This window comes from Desmodus rotundus, chromosome 1, assembly GCF_022682495.2.
Source record: "Desmodus rotundus isolate HL8 chromosome 1, HLdesRot8A.1, whole genome shotgun sequence".
NCBI lineage: Eukaryota > Metazoa > Chordata > Mammalia > Chiroptera > Phyllostomidae > Desmodus > Desmodus rotundus.
In genome coordinates this window covers 98,727,109-98,745,329 of record NC_071387.1, presented here as the reverse complement: position 1 = coordinate 98,745,329, position 18,221 = coordinate 98,727,109, and the positions used below count along the sequence as shown (strand labels likewise).

The 18,221-nt window shown below is 53.5% G+C and overlaps 1 protein-coding gene across 2 annotated transcripts; it reads right to left on the bottom strand.

Moving 5' to 3' along the window:
* Nucleotides 1-4,678: 4,678 nt before the first annotated feature.
* LOC112298273 (tryptase beta-2) lies at nt 4,679-12,148 on the bottom strand. 2 transcript variants are annotated; one of them, XM_053927789.1, is made up of 6 exons: nt 12,138-12,148; nt 6,103-6,163; nt 5,784-5,955; nt 5,411-5,676; nt 5,111-5,274; nt 4,679-5,037 (listed from the first exon to the last, which is right to left on the bottom strand). In XM_053927789.1, exons 2-6 carry the CDS (start codon nt 6,161-6,163, stop codon nt 4,873-4,875), a joined length of 828 nt encoding a protein of 275 aa, XP_053783764.1. In that variant the 5' UTR covers nt 12,138-12,148; the 3' UTR covers nt 4,679-4,872. The 2 variants fall into 2 exon arrangements, with proteins under 2 accessions (XP_053783764.1, XP_024408922.2); XM_024553154.3 differs by lacking the exon at nt 12,138-12,148 and adding an exon at nt 6,378-6,442.
* Between the last annotated feature and the right edge of the window lie 6,073 nt (nt 12,149-18,221).

Here is an 18,221-nt window from a genome sequence, read left to right as displayed (position 1 = left end):
GCTTGCTGTCCGTCCTGCCAAGTACTCCCGGCAACCCAACACCCAAATGGGAACAGACACACTAATGAAAGCGACTACGGGGCCCCAAGTACTTCCTTCCATTCTGAAGCTCTGAATGACACAGGTTCGGGCGTCCACTCTGCTTTGCTGTCAAGGCGAACCAGGCAGCTGTTCTGGAGGCCGGCACCAGCGGGAGGCTCCCATGGAGTAGATTCTCTGTGCGGTGAAGATCCAGGTGAGGAAGCCCTGGACGAGCTGCCGCATCCACGCCAGGCTGAGAGGGAGCCCCTTTAGAAGAGCCCCATCTGAGTCACATTTGTTACTGAACTCCAGGGGTTCATCTCTTCGGACATTTTATTCAAAAACGAGATGTGGTGGTTATTGGGTAGTTTTATTTACTTGAAGCAAGTGAAGGAGACAGGGGACTCGCAGCCAAAGATCTGTCTTCTTGAAGGGAGCTTTAGCCCCTGCTTACACACGCTAGTTGGTAAATTACACATTGATTTCCTCTTTGCAGTTGGCTACGCTTATCCAATTGGGTTTCTGTCAAGCTCATCCTGTTTACAGCCATACCTGCAAAATACTGAACTGCATTTTAACAATTAGCAGGAATAGCATTTAGTACCATCCAGACTTTGAGACCCTTTTCCAATCTAACACAAAGATCATCAGCTAGATGCTCCAGGGGGATCTAACCTGAACCCCCAGTTCCTCCTTCCTGGGTTCTTAGTGTCAACTCAAATTCCTACAGTTGGTCTAGGTGGAGAGGGGATCCTGGGGGTGGGGATGCTTACACGTGAGCACACAGGTACCTTGTTCACACAGACCTGGCCAGGGCGCCACTGCCCCAAACACAGGGGAGAGGGGGCAAAGGGCAAAGCCAGCCCCAGGCAGTCCCCTTTGCCCAGGGCTTGCCTCTGGGACCTGGAGTCTCCCTACCCAGCCAGTGGCAGGGCCCAGCCCTGGAGCCAGGCTCCCCGTTGACTGAGACACTGCTGCTGTTGTCACTTAGGTCACCTTTCCTGATGCGGGTGCAGGTCTAGGCATCCAGTGGAGGCTTGGGACACAGGAGGCATCTCCCGGGGTCTCAGTGACACGCTTGTCGGGAGCAGATTGCTGTTGTGACCTGGGCGAGGGTTGGAAGGAAGGGGAGATGGCAAGGGCTGGTGGAGGTGGGCTGGGAGAGGCCCAGGAGAGGGCGCAGTGGGGGTGGCTTAGGTGCCCTGGAGGGTTCTTCCTGGGCGGAGCCAAGGTTGCAGGGGGCCAGCCCAGGAGCAGAAGTCCAGAAATGAGGAAGGAGGAGGGGACACCCACCAGTCTGAGGGCCTGCCACCACTCCAGACCCCGTGGTTGCAGACACAGTCATCCGCCACACTCCCAGGGAGCAACCCGTTTACAGATGCGGTCTGCGGTGAGGTTCAGGAAGATGTGCTGGCTGGCCTGGGACCGCACGGCGGGAAATCGCTACCACGGGCTTCGGTAACATGCATCAGCCAAAGGTCGGTCTGTGTGCTCCAAGGCTTGGTCACAGAAAATTACTGATTTGGGGGAAGAAAAATAGGTCGGTGCTCAGATATTTCAAGACAAATGTTTTTAGGAAAAGTCTTTCATAATTTAAAATTTAAAAATATCAGCATTTGTGTGTATATCTTACATACACACATAATGAAGCTTGGCCAATTTTCAGCTCACGATTTGAGTTGGACAAACGCATAGTCATGTAACCACCACCGTAGTCAAATCACACGGCATTCCACTGTCCCTTGCAGTCAACCCCGCCCCACGCCCCCGGAGTGAGGGAGGGTGGAGGAGGGGCTTCGGTCCGGCTCCCTGCCCGCCGGACCTGTTCCTCCTGCACACCCGGAAGGGAGGGCTTATCTCCTCCATTCGCCCCACTTGGGCCCTAAGTCCAGACAGTGAGTGTCTGTCTCAGGGGCACACAGTCAGACCACAGCCAGGCCAGCCCCAGCCCCAGACATCCAGGTTGCAAACCTGAGCCTTTTCTCCTCACCTGGGCAAAGGCGATGGTTAAGTGCTGCCCCCTTCTGGAGGTTCTCCCTAGTTTTTGTGGGCACATCAGCTCCTCCCCTCTGTCCTTGGGGACTCTGGTCTGGAGCATTCTTCAGAACCGTCCCAGGTCCAGGCCAGCTGCGACCTGCAGAGACAGCTCAGGCCCTGTGACTGGACTTTTCCCAACTCGCCCTCTCCAGTGTCCCTGTCCCCATACCTACCCCTAGGTCCCGTGGCCCCCCCAGTGATTAGACAGGCACAGCCCCAGCTGCCCAGTGCAGGCAGCCCTTCCTAACTGTCCTAGATCAGGCCAGGGCCTGATGACCGAGCTGGCTGGGGGTCTCAGGAAGGGGCTGCGACTTTCCTGGCCCCCATCCCTAGCTCCAAACAACAGGCCGGATGAGAGAGCCCTCTTGTAGATGTGGGGAAACTCAGGCACGGGGCAGGCTGTCTGACACGCACCAGGACGGAGCTTCTTGGGGCGCAGACTTGCCTCCTTCCCAGCAGCACCAGGCCCAGAGCCTCGCTCAGAGGTGCATGGGCCCCCATTACTCTGATGATGAACAGAGAAGACAGTGGGCTACTTCTGTGTGCAGGGCCTGTGCTAAACCTGTGACAGCCACACACCTAGGTGGTGCCCTGGGGGAGAGGAAATGGCCCTTTCTGTCCAGCTTGGGGGCCTAGGGTTGGAGCCCAGGCCAGCCTTCCCAGGCTCTGGAAGGCCTCACATCTCCCCGTGTGTGGGCTGGAGGACTGGGTCTAGAGTAACAGGTTCTCTGCCTTCCGGACCCCCAGTGCCCTGCCTGGTCCCCACAGGAGAGGACGTCAGGGCCCTCAGCTGTCCCAGTACAGTTCACCTGGAGCACTGAGCCCTTCCCTCCCCACTGGCACCCATCACATGGCCCCTTGCAGGGCCCTTGACCCTCAGGGTTCCGGGCCTGCTGTCAAGCAAGGAATTCTGGGAACCATCCATGTGGTCCCCTCGGGGACTCTGACTGGCCTGGTTTCTGCCCATTTTCCAGGAGAGCACAGGGAGGGGCGTCGTGCCCCACAGAGCCTCCCTCTCCCGGCCCTGGGGGACGGGCCACCTGCAGCCCAGTGAACATGGCCCACGTGGGCCCACCCAGGAGGCCATGGGGGCACAGAGGGAGGGCTGTCCCCTCACAGCCCGCACTGGCCTTCCAGCCCACAGCAGAAGGCCAGCTTGACCCTGATAAGCCAACAATCACTTCATCTGTCACTTGCCACTGGCTCAGTTCCTCGAGATCCCAGGACCAGATAAGGGGAGGCCAGGGCACCCAGCCTCCTCCCTGCTTGCCCCATCCGGGGGGTCTCAGCCCCAGGCCCTGCCCATCCATCTTTCCTTCCTTCCACACCCACTGGAGGAGGCCTGTGGCTTCTTGTCCCTCAGGGTCCTCCAGCACAACGGACACTTAGAACTAAGTGTCCATGTGCTTGTATAAGGTGAGCGATCCAAGGAGGTCACCCCCCAACCGCTGCGGCAATCGCGGAGTGCGGGGCAGGCGGGAGGGAGAAAGACGGAAGTGCCCGCTTCGTCTGTGGCCTTCAAGACCTAGGGAGGGCGTGCATTCTGGCCGCAATGAAACGATCAAAGACCAAAGGAACGTGAGGAGGGTTGGCATCTCCCCCATCACGGCTTCCACAGCAGGGGGGGCTCAGGGTGAGTGGGGGCAGAGGCCCTTCCCGCCCGGACCTGCAGTGTCTGCAGCGGGGGCAGCGGACCTGCCGGCTAAGGAGCCGGTGCGCGCAGGCGACCTGAGAGGAGCGGCAGCCTGACGCAGAAGAGCGACAGGCTCACTGGCAGGACAGTGACGGGGAAGCTGGCCCAGCAACCAGGGCGGCCAAGGGGGTGGAAGCGCACGTGGGCCTGAGGGTGCCGTCCCCAGTGCTGCAGGTGGACAGCACCTGTCCCCTTTCCCGCTAAGGGGAAGGGCTTCAGTGGGGAAGGGGCTGCCCACATCAAAAACCATACAAATGCTCATTGAAACTGTTATGAGATGCCACCCCCGCCTCCCAGCATGGCGGATTGGAGAGGGCCTAGAGGCCTGGCCCCCTGTGGCTGGGGCGGGGTGCCACACACTCCTGGCTTCTCGGGACAGAGGGAGCGTGGAGCCCAGGCCTCGGCCCGCTCGCTGGTACAGCCACAGACATTCCGGGTGTGCGCAGCCACGGGAGAACGTCAGGACACGGTAGTCGGTGAATCAAAAGTGCTACAATCGCTCAATCCCGTAGAAGTGAAGGGCAGGCAGACGCACAACTGCCCCCGTCCCTGTACACTGTGGCCCGGGAGGGGCTGGGGGCCGTGCTGTGGAGGGAGGGGGGAGGGCCCTGTGTGGCTGGAGGGACACAGGGTGTGGAGGGGGCCAAGGTGACATGTTCTGACCCCATGGCTGGGCCCCTGGGCGCCCCTAGAATTGTCTTGTACATGTTCTGTGTTGCTTTCCGTGTCCTGAATACACGTGGCTGCTCACCACAGAGACATGGGCCCCCGGCACCAGGGGCTGGGGAGGGGGCTGTCCCCACCCCAGTGCCCAGGGCTCAGGGTCCGGGGACCCCCAGGGACAGACAGTGGCTGTGTGGGCTGCCCCACCTCCTCCCCCTGCCCCTCAGGGACGCCCACAGCCAGAGACATGGACACAACCACGCGTGTTCTCCATGTGCTTTAATGAGGGTTGGTGCCTGCCACCTGCTCCCTGGGCTGAGGGTAGGGAAGGCAGGGAGATCAGCGCAAGGAACAGGGAAGGTGGTGAAGGTGACACCTGGAAGGGCAGGGAGCAGTGGTGTGGGGACAGGAGGGGGCGGGGTCCTCCACAGACCCGGGTGGCAGCCCCAGGGGAGGGCTCAGAGCTTCTCGGGGACGTACTGGTGGATCCAGTCCAGGTACTGGGTGACACGGGTGTAGATGCCGGGCCTGTTGGGCCGGGTGCAGCCTTTGCGCCAGCTGACCACACCTGCCTGCAGCCAGGTGCCGTTGACCTTGCAGACCAGGGGCCCTCCAGAGTCACCCTGGGGAGGAGAGGGGTCAGCAGTGGCTGGAGACGCTGGGGAGGCTGGGGACTCTGGGGAGGACAGGGCCCACCTGGCAGGAGTCCTTTTTCCTGTTCCCGGCACACATCATGTCGTCATGGACGATCTGGACGTTGTCCCCCGTGTACAGGCCAGTGTGGTACTCCGAGTCACACAGGCTGTTTTCCACGATGGGGACCTTCACCTGCTGCAGCGGGTATGGCGGTGGCAGGGGTTCTGAGGGTGAGTGGGGAGGCGATCACTGTCCTCGGGCAGCTGCTGGGACCCCTCCCCCAATGGGAACCCCAGAGCTGGGTCATGGATGTGAGCAGCCCCCACTCCCCCAAGCCCTCCAGCTGTCCCCAGTACTCACCATTACTGTTCAGATTGCCCCAGCCTGTCACCCAGCACGACGTCCCCGGGGGGAAGGTTTCCGACGCAGGAGGCAGAGTGACCAGCTGGACGTGGCTGGAGATGCTCACGGGGTCCTGGAGCTCCAGCAGGGCGATGTCCGCCCCGTTCTCAGCGGTGTAGTAGTTGGGGTGCGGAAGGATCCGGCTGACGGGAAGCAGCCTGTCCCGGTAGTAGAGGTGCTGCTCCCGCAGCTGCACCCGCAGGTCTGCAGGGTCTCTGGTTTTCCTGGAGAGAGGGGCCACCCACTCAGGGGGCTGAGCAGCATCCTGGACACCTGGGAGGGAGGGTGGAGCCCCACCCTACCCCACCCACCAGGCCACACAGACACTCACGGTCCAACGCAGTGGGCGGCAGTCAGCACCCACTGGGGGTGGATGAGGGAGCCCCCGCAGAAGTGGATCCAGTACTGATATCTGAGTCTCAGGCTCACCTGCCAGGGCCATTTGCTCCCAGGGGCCTCCTGCCCCCCGACGATGCCCACTCTCTCCAGGGCCTGCCTCGGGGCTGGGGCAGAAAGCACCCTCAGGACAGGACACAGCTTGGCCCCTGTGCCCACACAGACCTGGGCTTCTGTGAACCCACCCAGCCATAGTGGGGCCTGGGGGTGTGGGGTGAAGGGCAGGGACAGGGCTGGCCCGGGTCAGGACTCACCAGGGGCCGCATGGACCAGGCTCAGCAGGAGGGGCAGGGCCAGCACCAGCAGGTTCAGCATCTGCAAGGAGTAAGGAGGGACTGGAGGGCCCAGCTGGGGGCTGGGCCAGGCTGGGGTCTGCAGGGTGTGGGATGCAGATGGAGTGCAGGACCCCGGGGTCGGGGTCAGGGTCAGTCGGCTCAGGCCTGGAGTCTGAGGTCTTGCTGTGGCAGATGAGGCTCAGCTGCTCGGAGCCCGGACACCCAGCTGTTGGGGTTTGGCAGGGTGTGCTTACCTTGGCCGCTCCCTGCTGCTATTGCCCAGCCCTCTGTCCCTCCCCATTTATTGTTGCAGGCCAGGAGGGGGTCAGAGGAGGGGTGTGCAGCCCTCCTCCAATGCAGCGTGGAGGAAGTGGGAGATTCAGACAGAGACTTCCATGTGACATATGCCCAACCACTTATCTGGGTACTCACAGCTCTCATGGGTCCAAATCACCCCAGACTGTCACCCAACATGGAGGGTATGCATCCAAGCAGAGGACAAGCCACCCCACCATGTGGGTCCTGGCTTCCTAGGCTCTGGTGGCTGAGATGTCTAATCCAGTCGGGTTAAGGCTAAGAGAAGAGGAGCTATCATACCCATACAGTGCCCTCTAGTCCCTTCCACGTGCCCGGGCCTCCTGGTCCTGCCATGGGCTAGGAGCTGGACGTTGAACATTCCTCCATCTTTCAGTCAGCTGACCCCTGGTGCTGAGGGAGCTCCCCTTCCAGCTGCCAGTATTAATTAGACCCCTCTCTTCTGCCAGGTGCAGTGAGGGCTCCCTCAGGAGGTCTTCAGGCATGGCTGCACCCAGGGACTGTGGTGTTGTCTCTATGCAACTCTATGCAACCAGTCATTCCCACCCCAACCGTCTCCCCACGAGGAATCCACAGTCTGTGGGCCACCTTTAAAGAAGTGCAGGGAGGTGCTCTCAGGTCAGCGACACCATTGTCACTCCTCCCCACAATTTTGTATTCACAAAAAGGGCTCAGTCCTGCCCACCTCACTTCCAGAGAGGGTCTGACACAGTCCCCCTTGTCTGCTTTGGGAGGGAACAGCACGAAGCATCCTCACCCTGTTGCCCCCACCCCGAACGGGAGACCCTATTCCAGGTGCAACGACGTCCCTGTGTGGGGGCTATCTAGGCAGTTCCGCTGTCGCAGCGGGGCCTTGTTATCTTGGGGTCTGAGCACCATCAGCAGAGGGCCAGGCCGTTGGAAGTGACAGAGATAACAAGCAGACAGTGCCAGCTTCCGCTGAACGCTGCCCCAGTTAGGCCTCACCACCCCTGCCCGCCACCTCCTAACCTGGCCTGTCAACCACCCCATCTCCTCACTCTCCCCTGGGCCTCCTGGTCACTGGGGCCCCCTGACAACCTCCTCCCTCACGGCACTTCTGAACAGCCTGCGAGCCCACTGCCATCCAGGTCATCGTCAGGGATGAGGTTGGGGACAAGAACCACCTGACTGGAGCAGGCAGAAGGATGCCTGGAGCTCACAGAGCGTGTGGAGTATTTCATGTTCCTCTCGCTGACTTTTATTTGGGTCGCCTGCTTTTATTGTTGAGGTTTACGAGTTCTTCGTATATTAAATAACAGTTTTCTTTATTGGGTATGTGCTCTGCAAAGAATTTCTCCCACTCCGTAGCTCATCTTTTCGTTCTGTTAACATTATCTCTTATAGAGCAGAACTTTATAATTTTTATGAAGTACAATTTATCAATTTTTTCTTTCATAGATCATACCTTCGGTATTGTATCTAAAACTCATTGCCAAACCTAAGGTCATCTAGATTTTCTATGTTATCTTCTAGAAGTTTTATAGTTTTGTGTTTTACATTTAAGTTTATTTTGAATTAATAAACCTAAATGTTAGGTTTAATAAACCTAAATTAATAAAACTTAATTCAAAATGGTCCATTTTGAATTAATTTCTGTGAAAGGTCTTTGTCAAGATTCATTTTTTTTTTTTTGCATGTGGATATTTAGTTGATGACTGTTGGTTGAAAAGAGTGTCTTTTCTCCACTGAATTGCCTGTGCCTCTTTGTCGAGGGCCAGCTGGTTCTGGTTCCGGGCGCTCTATTCTAGTCTATGGATCTACGTGTTTATTCCTCATCAGCAGCATCATAGATCTGTAGCAAGTCTTGAAGTCGAAGAGTGTCAGTCCTCCAATTTTGTTCTTTTTCTTCAATATCATGTCAGCTTTTCTGTGTCTTTTCCATTTCCACACGAACTGTAGAGTCAGCTAGCTGACACCCACAAAATAACTTGCTAGGGTTTTGATTGGGATTGTATCGAATCTGTGATGGACCTGGGGAGATGTGATATCTTAATAGATATTGTCTTCCTATCCACATACGTGCCCACCCCTGGGTGTGTGCATTTTTTTAGATTGTGATAAAACTGATATACACAGAATTCACAGAACTTGAGAGTCCAGTGTGATGAGTTTTGGTGTTTATAAAACTTTTGTGACCATCACCCCAAACATGATATAAAACGTTTTCATTACCTGAAATGACTCATGTCTCTTTCCAGTCAAGACTTTACCCTCCACCCCAAAGGCAGCCGCCACTGTGATTTTAATCGCCAGAGGTTAGTTTTGTGGTTCCAGATCCTCACATGAACGGGATCACACATGTTGCATCTGAATTCTTTGACTTGGCATACCAATTTTGAGAGTCATCGAGGTTGTCCTGTGATTTGTACCTCATTCCCTCTTCATTGCTGAGACCTATTCCACTGTAATGAAAATATTCTCCTTTTTTGGCCCTGGCGGGTGTAGCTCAGTGGGTTGAATGCCAGCCTGCGAACCAAAGGGTCGCTGGTTCGATTCCCAGTCAGGGCACATGCCTGGGTTGTGGACCAGGTCCCCAGTAGGGGGTGCACGAGAGGCAACCACACATTGATGTTTCTTTCCCTCTCTTTCTCCTTCCCTTCCTCTCTCTCTAAAAATAAATAAACAAAATCTAAACAAATAAAAAAAGAAAATATTCTCCAGTTTGGGTCTAGAAGCTTGACAGTGTCAACACCCACATTTTATATACATCCATCTCGAATTAATTTGTGTGCGCAATGTAAGTAAGGCTCGAGTCCCATTTTCTCCATGCACTTGTCCATAGCACCATTCGTTGGAAAGGCCACCAGCTACCTGCTCAGTATCAGTGACACTATTGTCATAATTCTAGTGATGATCTGCGTGCGTATCCAGGCTCTGTTTCATTCCTTGTGTCTCTGTGTACACCCTGCCCTCGGTACTGCACTGTCTTAATTATTAAAATTGGAAAGGATGAGTTTTCCACAATTGTTCTTTTCCCTCTAGATGGTCATAGATGGTCTGGGATATTCCAGCTCCTTTACCTTTTCATATTAACTTTAGAATCAGAATGTCAATTTCTGCAAACAGTAAGGCTGCTGGGACGTCAGTTTGGATTGCATGATTGATATAAATCAATATAGGGAGAGTGGATATCTTAACAGTCAAGACACATATCTTTATCTATTTAAGACTTTTAAAATTTCTTTCATCAATGTTTTGTAGTTGTTGATGTAGAGACCTTGCACACCTTTCGTTACATTTATTCCTAGTGTTTGAGTGTTTGTATTCTATAGCAAATAGTATTATGTTTATTTCTCAATCATTGGTAGATATTTAGAAGTACAATATTTTTGCATGTTGATTTTATATCTCACAGTGCTGCTAAATTCACTTGTTCTTGTGTTTGTAGAACACTCTGGCTTTTCTGTGAATGTAATCATGTCACCCACAAATGAAGCTGGTTTATTTTTGCCACAAGACCAGCTCCCTCCCTCTGGAGTCCTGCAGTTCCCTGCTTCTCCACCAGAGGAAGCCCTAGCACTCTCCTTAGCACCTACTGGGAGGAGCTGTGCACTTGCACTTGGGGGAGGGGAGGAGGCTGGCTGCCCACCCACCCCTTACCTGCCCATGGATCATAGGGGTGCAGGGAATGGGGGGACAGGTCTGACAGGGATGCAGGACTGGGTCTGTGACTCTCTGAGAAGTAGATCCAGGACTTCCTGTCAAGATGGTGGCACAGGCAGACACGGCTCACCTCTTTACACAACCACATCAAAATTGTAACTAAATTATAGAACAACATCACTCAGGACCATCAGAAATCAAGTTGAATGGGATTCTGACAGCTGTGGAATTAAAGAAACCACATCCATCCAGACTGGTAGGAGGGGCACAGATGTGAAACAGGCTGGTCCCACATCCATGTGTGGTGGATAAAAATTCGGGAGGGATATCTCAGGAACAAGAAGTCCCAGCCCCACACCAGGCCCCCAGCCCAGGGTACCAGTGCCAGGAAGATAAGTCCCCACAACTCCTGGCTGCAAAAACCACTGAGGATTGAGTTGGTAGAAGAAACTTCTGGAGTCCCAAACAGTTACCCTTAAAGAACCTACACATGGGCTTACTCAGACTCACTACTTCTGAACTCTAGCACCAGGGTAGCTGCTTGAAAAGCACCAGTGGCATACAGGGAGAACCTGAAGTGTCTGGCATCAAGACAAGAGCTGGGAGACAGTTTTCTCCCAGACAGAGAGGCGGGCAGAGGCCATTGTCTGTTTTCTGAGCCCTCCCTCCACAGAGCCACAGAGCTGGCTGGCAGGTGCCATATCTGAGACTCCATCAACCTGGCTAACACTGTTAGCCTCACCCTGGAGATCCTCTGTCTCCATCCCACACAACTTACGGGCCCACCCAAACTGTTAACTGTGACTTTTCCATATGCATGGCTGGTCTTGGCTGATGCTTCACAACTTCCTAAATCCTATCAAACAAGCAACAGCTGGCCTCAGTGAGCCCCCAGCCCCTGTACTTCTTGCTAAGTGGCCCGAGGCCCAGCACTAGCAGCAGTCAGCCTAGATTCACAGCTTGGCTTCCCCTGGGAATCTCCAGCCCAGCACAGGTAGCAGCATCTCAGATTGCTTTATAGCTCAGGCAGGGTGGCCCCAGGCAGAACACAGGTAGGGGCTGACCTTGCCCTTCACCACTTGGAAAGCCCTAGTGCTTGAGCTCACAGTGGAAACTGCAGACCACATAGGAGAACCACCACCCTGCCTCTGCACAGCTGATCCTCCATGGAGGGTGGAGGTGGGTGGTCAGTGGTCACAGCCAGTCCTTGCAGCTGACTGGCCTGGGTAAATCCCTCCCATTGACCTGCCAACAGCAACCAAGGCTTAACTACAAGAGGAGGGTGTACTCAGCCCACATGAAGAGTGCACCTAGAGTACCCAGCTTGGGTGAAAGGGTGGGCTGTGCCATGGGACCCTAGAGGAAACCTACTACATTAGGCCACACTACCAAGACAGGAAGTCATAGCAGCTCTACCTAATAAATAAAAATAAACACACGGAGGCTACCAAAATGAGGAGACAAACATGGCTTAAATGACAGAACAGATCAAAGCTCCAGAAAAAGAGCTAAACAAAATGGAGATAAGCAATCTATCAGATGCAGAGTTCAAAACACTGGTTGTAAGGATGCTCAGGGAACTTAGTGAGGACTTCAAGAGTATAAAAAAGATCCAGTCAGAAATGAAGGACACACTAACTGAAATAAAAAACTATTTACAGGGAAACAACAATAGAATGGATGAAGCTGAGAATCAAATCAATGATTTTGAACACAAGGAAACAAACAAACAAAAAACCCAACAACCACGCAGAACAGTGAGAAGAAAAAAGAATAAAAAAAATGAGGATATTGTAAGGAGTCTCTGGGACAACTTCAAGAGGTCCATCATTCCCATCATGGGGCTGCCAGTAGGAGAAGAGAAAGAGCAAGACATTGGAAATCTATCTGAAAAAACAGTGAAAGAAAACTTCTCTAATTTGGTGAAGGAAATAGACATGCAAGTCCAGGAAGCAAGAGAATCCCAAACAAGATGGATGCAAAGAGGCCACTCCAAGACACATCATAATTAAAACGCCAAAGGTTAAAGATAAAGAGAGAATCATAAATGCAGTAAGAGAAAAGCAGTTAGTTACCTGCAGGGTAGTTCCCATAGGACTGTCAGCTGATTTCTCAAAAGAAACTTTGCAGGTTAGAAGGGACTGGCAATGAATATTCAAAGTCATGAAAAGCAAGGACCTACAGCCAAGATTGCTCGACTCAGCAAAGATATCATTTAGAATTGAAGGGTGATAAAGCTCATTAGATAAAGAGCTTCCTAGACAAGAAAAAAAATTAAGGAGTTCATCATCACCAAAGCATTATTATATGACATGTTAAAGGGACTTATTTAAGAAAATGAAGAAAATACAAACTATGAACAATAAAATGGTTATAAATACATATCTACCAACAACTGAATCTAAAAAACAAACTAAGCCAACAAGAAAAACAGAGACAGAATCATGGATACGGAGAGCATTTTAATGGTTGACAGACGGGAGGGGGGTGGGGGAATGGGTGAAGAGGTGAGGGGATTAATAAGTACAAATAGGTAGTTACAGGACAGCCATGGGGATGTAAAGTACAGTATAGGAAGTGGAGTAGCCAAAGGACTGATACGCATGACCCATGGACATGAACAATGGTGGGGGGACTGCCTGAGGGAGTAGGGGAAGCTGGGTGGATGGGGACAAAGGGGGAAAATTTGGGACAACTGTAATAGCATAATCAATAAAATATAATTAAAAGAAAGAAAAAAAGAAGTGGATCCGGACTTGCAGGAGTGGTCATAGGGAATGAAAAGTGTGGGTGGGGAATGCTGAGTCAGCAGCCTCCCGTGTGTGACCTTGGCAGGTGATTGCACGGCCCCCAGTCTCAGTATCCCCACCAGAGAAGACACTGAACTGGGCCAGAACCAGGGCTGCTGTTGTTACTTTCCCCTCCAACCTGACATGTAGCCCGTGCCCTCATGCCATTGGTGCTCTCCAGGAGGAGTGAGAAAGTCGTAGGCTAGGGTCAGAGGTCCAGAGGTAGGGAGAGACATCCGGGCTTTGTGCAGAGGCAGGGATGAGGCTGCAGCAACACACTGTTCACCTCGCGACCAGGGAAATGCTCTCCATGTCCATGATTCTGTCTCTGTTTTTCTTGTTGGCTTAGTTTGTTTTTAGACCCAATGCCCTCCAGAGTCATCCTGCCGGTAGAGTTGGTCGAGGAGCCAGGAAGCTGGGGAGCCCCCATCCGCTGCCTTGCTCCCCTGGACTCACCTGGCAGCCATCCCCAGGATCCCTGGGCCAGCATAGTCCTGGCTGAAGGTCCCTGTATCCACAACAATGACTTCCACCTCCTGCACACTCTCAGGGCCCTCCAGAGGCTCTGGGGGGACAAGCTGCAAGAGAAGTGGGGTCACCAGACCTGCACTATGGAAGTCTCCAACAAACAAACCTGTGCATGATGACCCTGGCTTCCGCTTGTGGGTCACACGCTGACACCTTGGTGACTTAATATAAAGCTGCAGTAATCAAGACAGCGCAGTAAGAGCATAGGGTAATGCATAGATCAATGAAACAGCAGTCTAGAAAGAGAAGAGACCTACACGTAAATGATCAATTATTTTCAAGAGTGGAAAAATATGGCTTTCTTTACAAACAACCTGGAACGGTTGAGATAATAAAAGTCCAGTCCACGGACTGAGAGAAAAACATTTGCAGTGCATGTATCTGGCAAAGGACTTATATCCAGAATTAGGATGGAAAGAAGGAAGGGAGGGAAGGAGGAAAGAAAAGAGAAGAAACTCTTACAACTCACCAAGGAGACACTCAACCTCATTAAAAAGTGGACAAGTTTGTGCCGATAGTTTATCAGACAAGCTGTTCAAATGACAAAGAAGCACATGGCAAGATGCTCATGCTGCTTACTCACCAGGAAACTGCAGCCCAGAAGGGACACTGCTGCTCACCCACTGATAATGGCTAGAACTGTGGTCCCCAATATTTTTGGCACCAGGGACCGGTTTTGTGGAAGAAAATTTTTCCATGGACCAGGGTGTGGAGGGGATGGCTTTATAGCCTGCCACCAGATGCAGCTTAATTGTTACTCCCCACTCACTGATAGGGTTTTTTTTTTTTTTAAGGTTTTATTTTATTTTTTTAGACAGAGGGGAAGAGAGGGAGAGAAACATCAGTGTGTGGTTACCTCTCACGTGCCCCCTACTGGGGACCTGGCCAGCAACCCAGGCATGTGCCATGGGTTTGCAGGCCGGCACTCAATCCGTTGAGCCACAGCAGCCAGGGTCACTGATAGGGTTTTGATATGAGTCTGCAAGCAATTGATTTATTACGGTCCCTGTGCAGTCTCACCTCTCTGCTAGTAATCTCTAGTCGGAGCTGCTCCCCAGTGCTAGCATCACCGCCTCAGCCCCGCCTCAGGTCATCAGGCATTAGATTCTCATTGGGAGCAGCAACCTGGATCCCTCACATACGCACAGTGCACAGTAGGGTTTGCGCTCCCATGAGAATCTAATCCCACCTGCTGATCTGACAGGAGGTGGAGCTCAGGTGGTAATGCCAGTGATGGGGAGCAGGTGTAAATACAGACAAAGCTTCGCTTGCCAGCCTCTCACCTCCTGCTGTGGCCTGGTTCCTTACAGGCCACGGACCTCTACCAGTCTGTGGCCTGGGGGTTGGGGACTCCTGGGCTAGAATGTTTCAGTCTTTTTCCACTCTTCTACCTCCCCCTCCCTTTACTTCTGAATGGAGCAGTCTGAAGCCTGGAGCAAGTCAGCTATGACTTTGGTTAGGGGTGGTGCTGGGGATTATGGTCCCCCAAGTGGGGGTGAGTCCTCGGCGGCGGGGGGGGGGGGGGAACTGACCAAAACGTCGGTGAATTAAGGACAGGAACCAGGTCTGTCATGCCAGAGTGGGCAGGCCAATGTGAAGAGGGAGACACCGAAATAAACTCTGTCGTTTGGGATCGGGGCAGGCTCACATTTCAATACAGACACAGAAATACAGAGGCGATGTGTTTGTACATGCGCACACATGGCCACACATGTGTCTGCGTGCACGCGCACAAGTGTGGACACACGTGTGTGAGCCTGTGTGAGTGCACACAAGCATGTGTGAATGTGTGAGTGCACATGTGTGCACGTGTGAATGTGTGCATGCACGTGTGCACATGTGTGAATGTGTGCGTGCACACGTGCATGCACACACATTCTCTAGCTCTGTCCCAGAGCCGTCAGCAGCACCTTCTCCTGCATCTTGGGTCTGAGTGCCGTTTGCCCCTGGGAGGAGCTGGACCCCCAAAGAAGTGACTGACGCCGGAAACTCGAAGGGCTGGGAATAGCCTTGCGCAAGGAAATACTCGAAGAGAGACCTCCACACAAAGACTTAAACAGTAATGTGCCCACGGCTTTATTTATAGCAGCCCAGATGCGAAACCACCAGAAGTCCATCAACAGGTGGGTGGAGAAACACACTGTGGTACTCCCTGCAATGGGGTACCACCTGACAATACAAAGGAACACAAATGCAGAAGGTGACAAAACATCTACCTGTGTTACCAAGGTGAGAAATGCCCAGGGGCGGGGTGCGGAAGAAAGGGGCCGACCTCGATGCCTTTGGGAATGAGCGGCGACTGCGAGACTGCAAGCACAGGTGCCTCGCACAGCGCGGTGCTCCGCTGACCAGGTCAATTACCAGAGGGGCTGCTACCCAGTACTGCTGCCTGGGGACTCAGGCCGCGAACAGCGAAGGGAACGGGCGGAGGGTGTGGGGAGCTGGGCCCTCCCTGCAGGAGGGGGGTGCAGACAGCGCAGGAGGAGGTGAAAGTGACCCCTGTGGCAACAGGTTAGAACCGGAGACACAGTTTGGCTCCGTGTGAAGACCTTCACATACGCATAAGTGTCTGCACACCAGTTAGTGCACACATGTGTGCTGTCCTCTCCGCTGAGGGCCCAGAGGCAGGGACACCCCAAGGGCAACCGGCTCCCCAGTGCCCAGGCTGGGGTTTCTAACAGCATCTCCACAAAAAGCAACCAGGGTCCTTGGAGAAATGGCTGATTCTGGGACTGAGGCGGGAAATGTACAGGATGAGCCTGAGTCTAAAAAACTGTCACAGCCCAGAGGGACCTAAGGAGACGAGACGATTAGACATCATGTGGGGCCTGGCTGGGATCCTGGGACAGGAAAAGGACATTGGGGCAAAAGTAAGGACATGTGAATAAACCAGGGATTTTGGTTAATAAAATGTATCGTATTGGGTCATTAACTACAACAAATAAATCATACTATTGTGAGATGTTAATAATAGAGGAAATTGGGTGCAGGGTGTACATCTAAACCTGTTCTAAAATAAAAAAAGTATATTTTAAAAAAGGAAGTACAGAAACAGTTCCAGACCCAGCTGAGCCCGGCAGGCGGCTCAGCCCCGTGACTGGTGTCTCCGTGCCAACCTGCCCGCCCCAGTGTCCCTGTGCCCTCACCCGCCCCGGGGTCCCGTGGTCCTGTGGTCTCTGCCACAGATCAGACAAGCGCAGTGCCAGCTGCCAGCCTGGGTAAGCCCTTCCTAACCGTCCTCTGTTGGGCCAGAGCCTGACGGCTGAGTTATTAGGGGGCCCGGGGAGGGGGCCGGGACTTCCCTAGCTCCAAATCACAGGCGAGTGGGAGAGTCCCTCTAAGTCAGCGATCCCCTCTTAGATATGGGGAAATGGAGACATGGGGAGGGGGTTGCCTGACGATCCGCCAGGACGAGGCTTCTCGGGCTACAGTCTTGTCTCCTTCCCGCCAACACTTGGCCAAGAGCTTCAGCTCAAAAGTGGGCGTTCCACATTTGCCCTGATGAAAATAAGGTTGACAATCGCACCACCTGCCCAGGCCCTGGAGGCCTGACGTTGCCCAGTCTTGGGGGAGGGGGGTGTGTCTTTGGGAACACAGGTCATCTACCTCCTGGACCAACTAGTACCACCCCCAGATCCCCACAGGAAGGGAGTTTAGGGCGTTTGCCTGTCCCGCCTATATTAGCCTCTAGCATTGGCACCCCCTCCCTGCACCTGCAGCCTGTTCTGCATGGGGAGGCAGAAGGTCAAGCCCTTCCAAGGTCTCGTCCTTCCAACCCCCTCACTGGTGACTAGGGAGCTCGTGGGGCAAAGGGCTTTTGCAAACATATGATGAAGGAGACGGCCTTGAGATGGGGGAGCTCCCTGGCGATCCAGGGGGACCCAGCGTCCTCACACGGGTCCTTAAAACCACAGAGCCTGTCCTGGCTGTGGTCAGGAGTAAGGGTGGAGACTCAGAGACATGCGTCAGGCTGCCTTTGAAGGTGGAGGACAGGCCAAGAGCTGGGGATTTGGGGGCTTCTAGAAGCTGGAAAAGGCCAGGAAAGTGGTTCTCCCCTGGGGCCTCCAGGAGGAATGTGGTCCTGCCCACACCCGGTGTTAGCCCCAGGAGACCCACGCCGTAGCTCTGACCTAAGAACCGCAGGAAAATAAACGTGTCATACCGCTGAGTCTGTGGGTGTTTCAAACCCAGATGATTTTCCTGGTAAACTTATCAAACATTGAATAGCCCTGGCTGGTGTGGCTCAGTGGATTGAGCGCCAGCCTGAGAACCAAAGGGTCGCCAGTTCAATTCCTGGTCAGGACACATGCCTGGGTTGCAGGCCTGGTCCTCAGTGGGGGGCGTTCGAGAGGCAACCACACACTGATGTTTCTCTCCCTCTCTCCTTCCCTTCCCCTCTAAAAATAAATAAATAAAAATCTTTAAAAAACATTTAAGAAAGAAATAATACCAAATCTCCATAATCTATTCCAGAAGACAGAAGGGGAGGGAGCACGTCTTTTTCTAAGGTCAGGATTACCCTGATACCAAAGTTAGTCCCAGACATTACAAAAAAAGAAGCTACAGGTCGATATGCCTCGCCAGCACAGAGACCAGAATCTTCAACACCGTGTGAGCAGAGTGAGTTCAGAGATGTAGAAGGGACCTAGGTGGCGCAATACGACCACGAGCAGTTGGGATAAGAAACCCGAAGACGTTATAGTAAAAACTACAGACCAGTGTCCCTCCTACAAAGAGAAACCCAAATCCTTAATCCACTTTTAGCAAGTTGAGTCCCTCAGAATATGAACAGGATGACACATCACGGTCAAGCGTGATTCGTTCCGGGAACGCAAAGTCGCT

What these genes read in the sequence shown, in the direction of transcription:
- LOC112298273 (XM_053927789.1), bottom strand. Translation starts at nt 6,163, where the DNA reads ATGCTGAACCTGCTGGTGCTGGCCCTGCCCCTCCTGCTGAGCCTGGTC. An exon ending in GGGCAATCTGAACAGTAATG is followed by an intron (nt 5,275 to 5,410) that starts GTGAGTACTGGG and finishes ACTCACCCTCAG; the next exon opens with AACCCCTGCCACCGCCATAC. An exon ending in GGAAAAAGGACTCCTGCCAG is followed by an intron (nt 5,038 to 5,110) that starts GTGGGCCCTGTC and finishes TCTCCTCCCCAG; the next exon opens with GGTGACTCTGGAGGGCCCCT.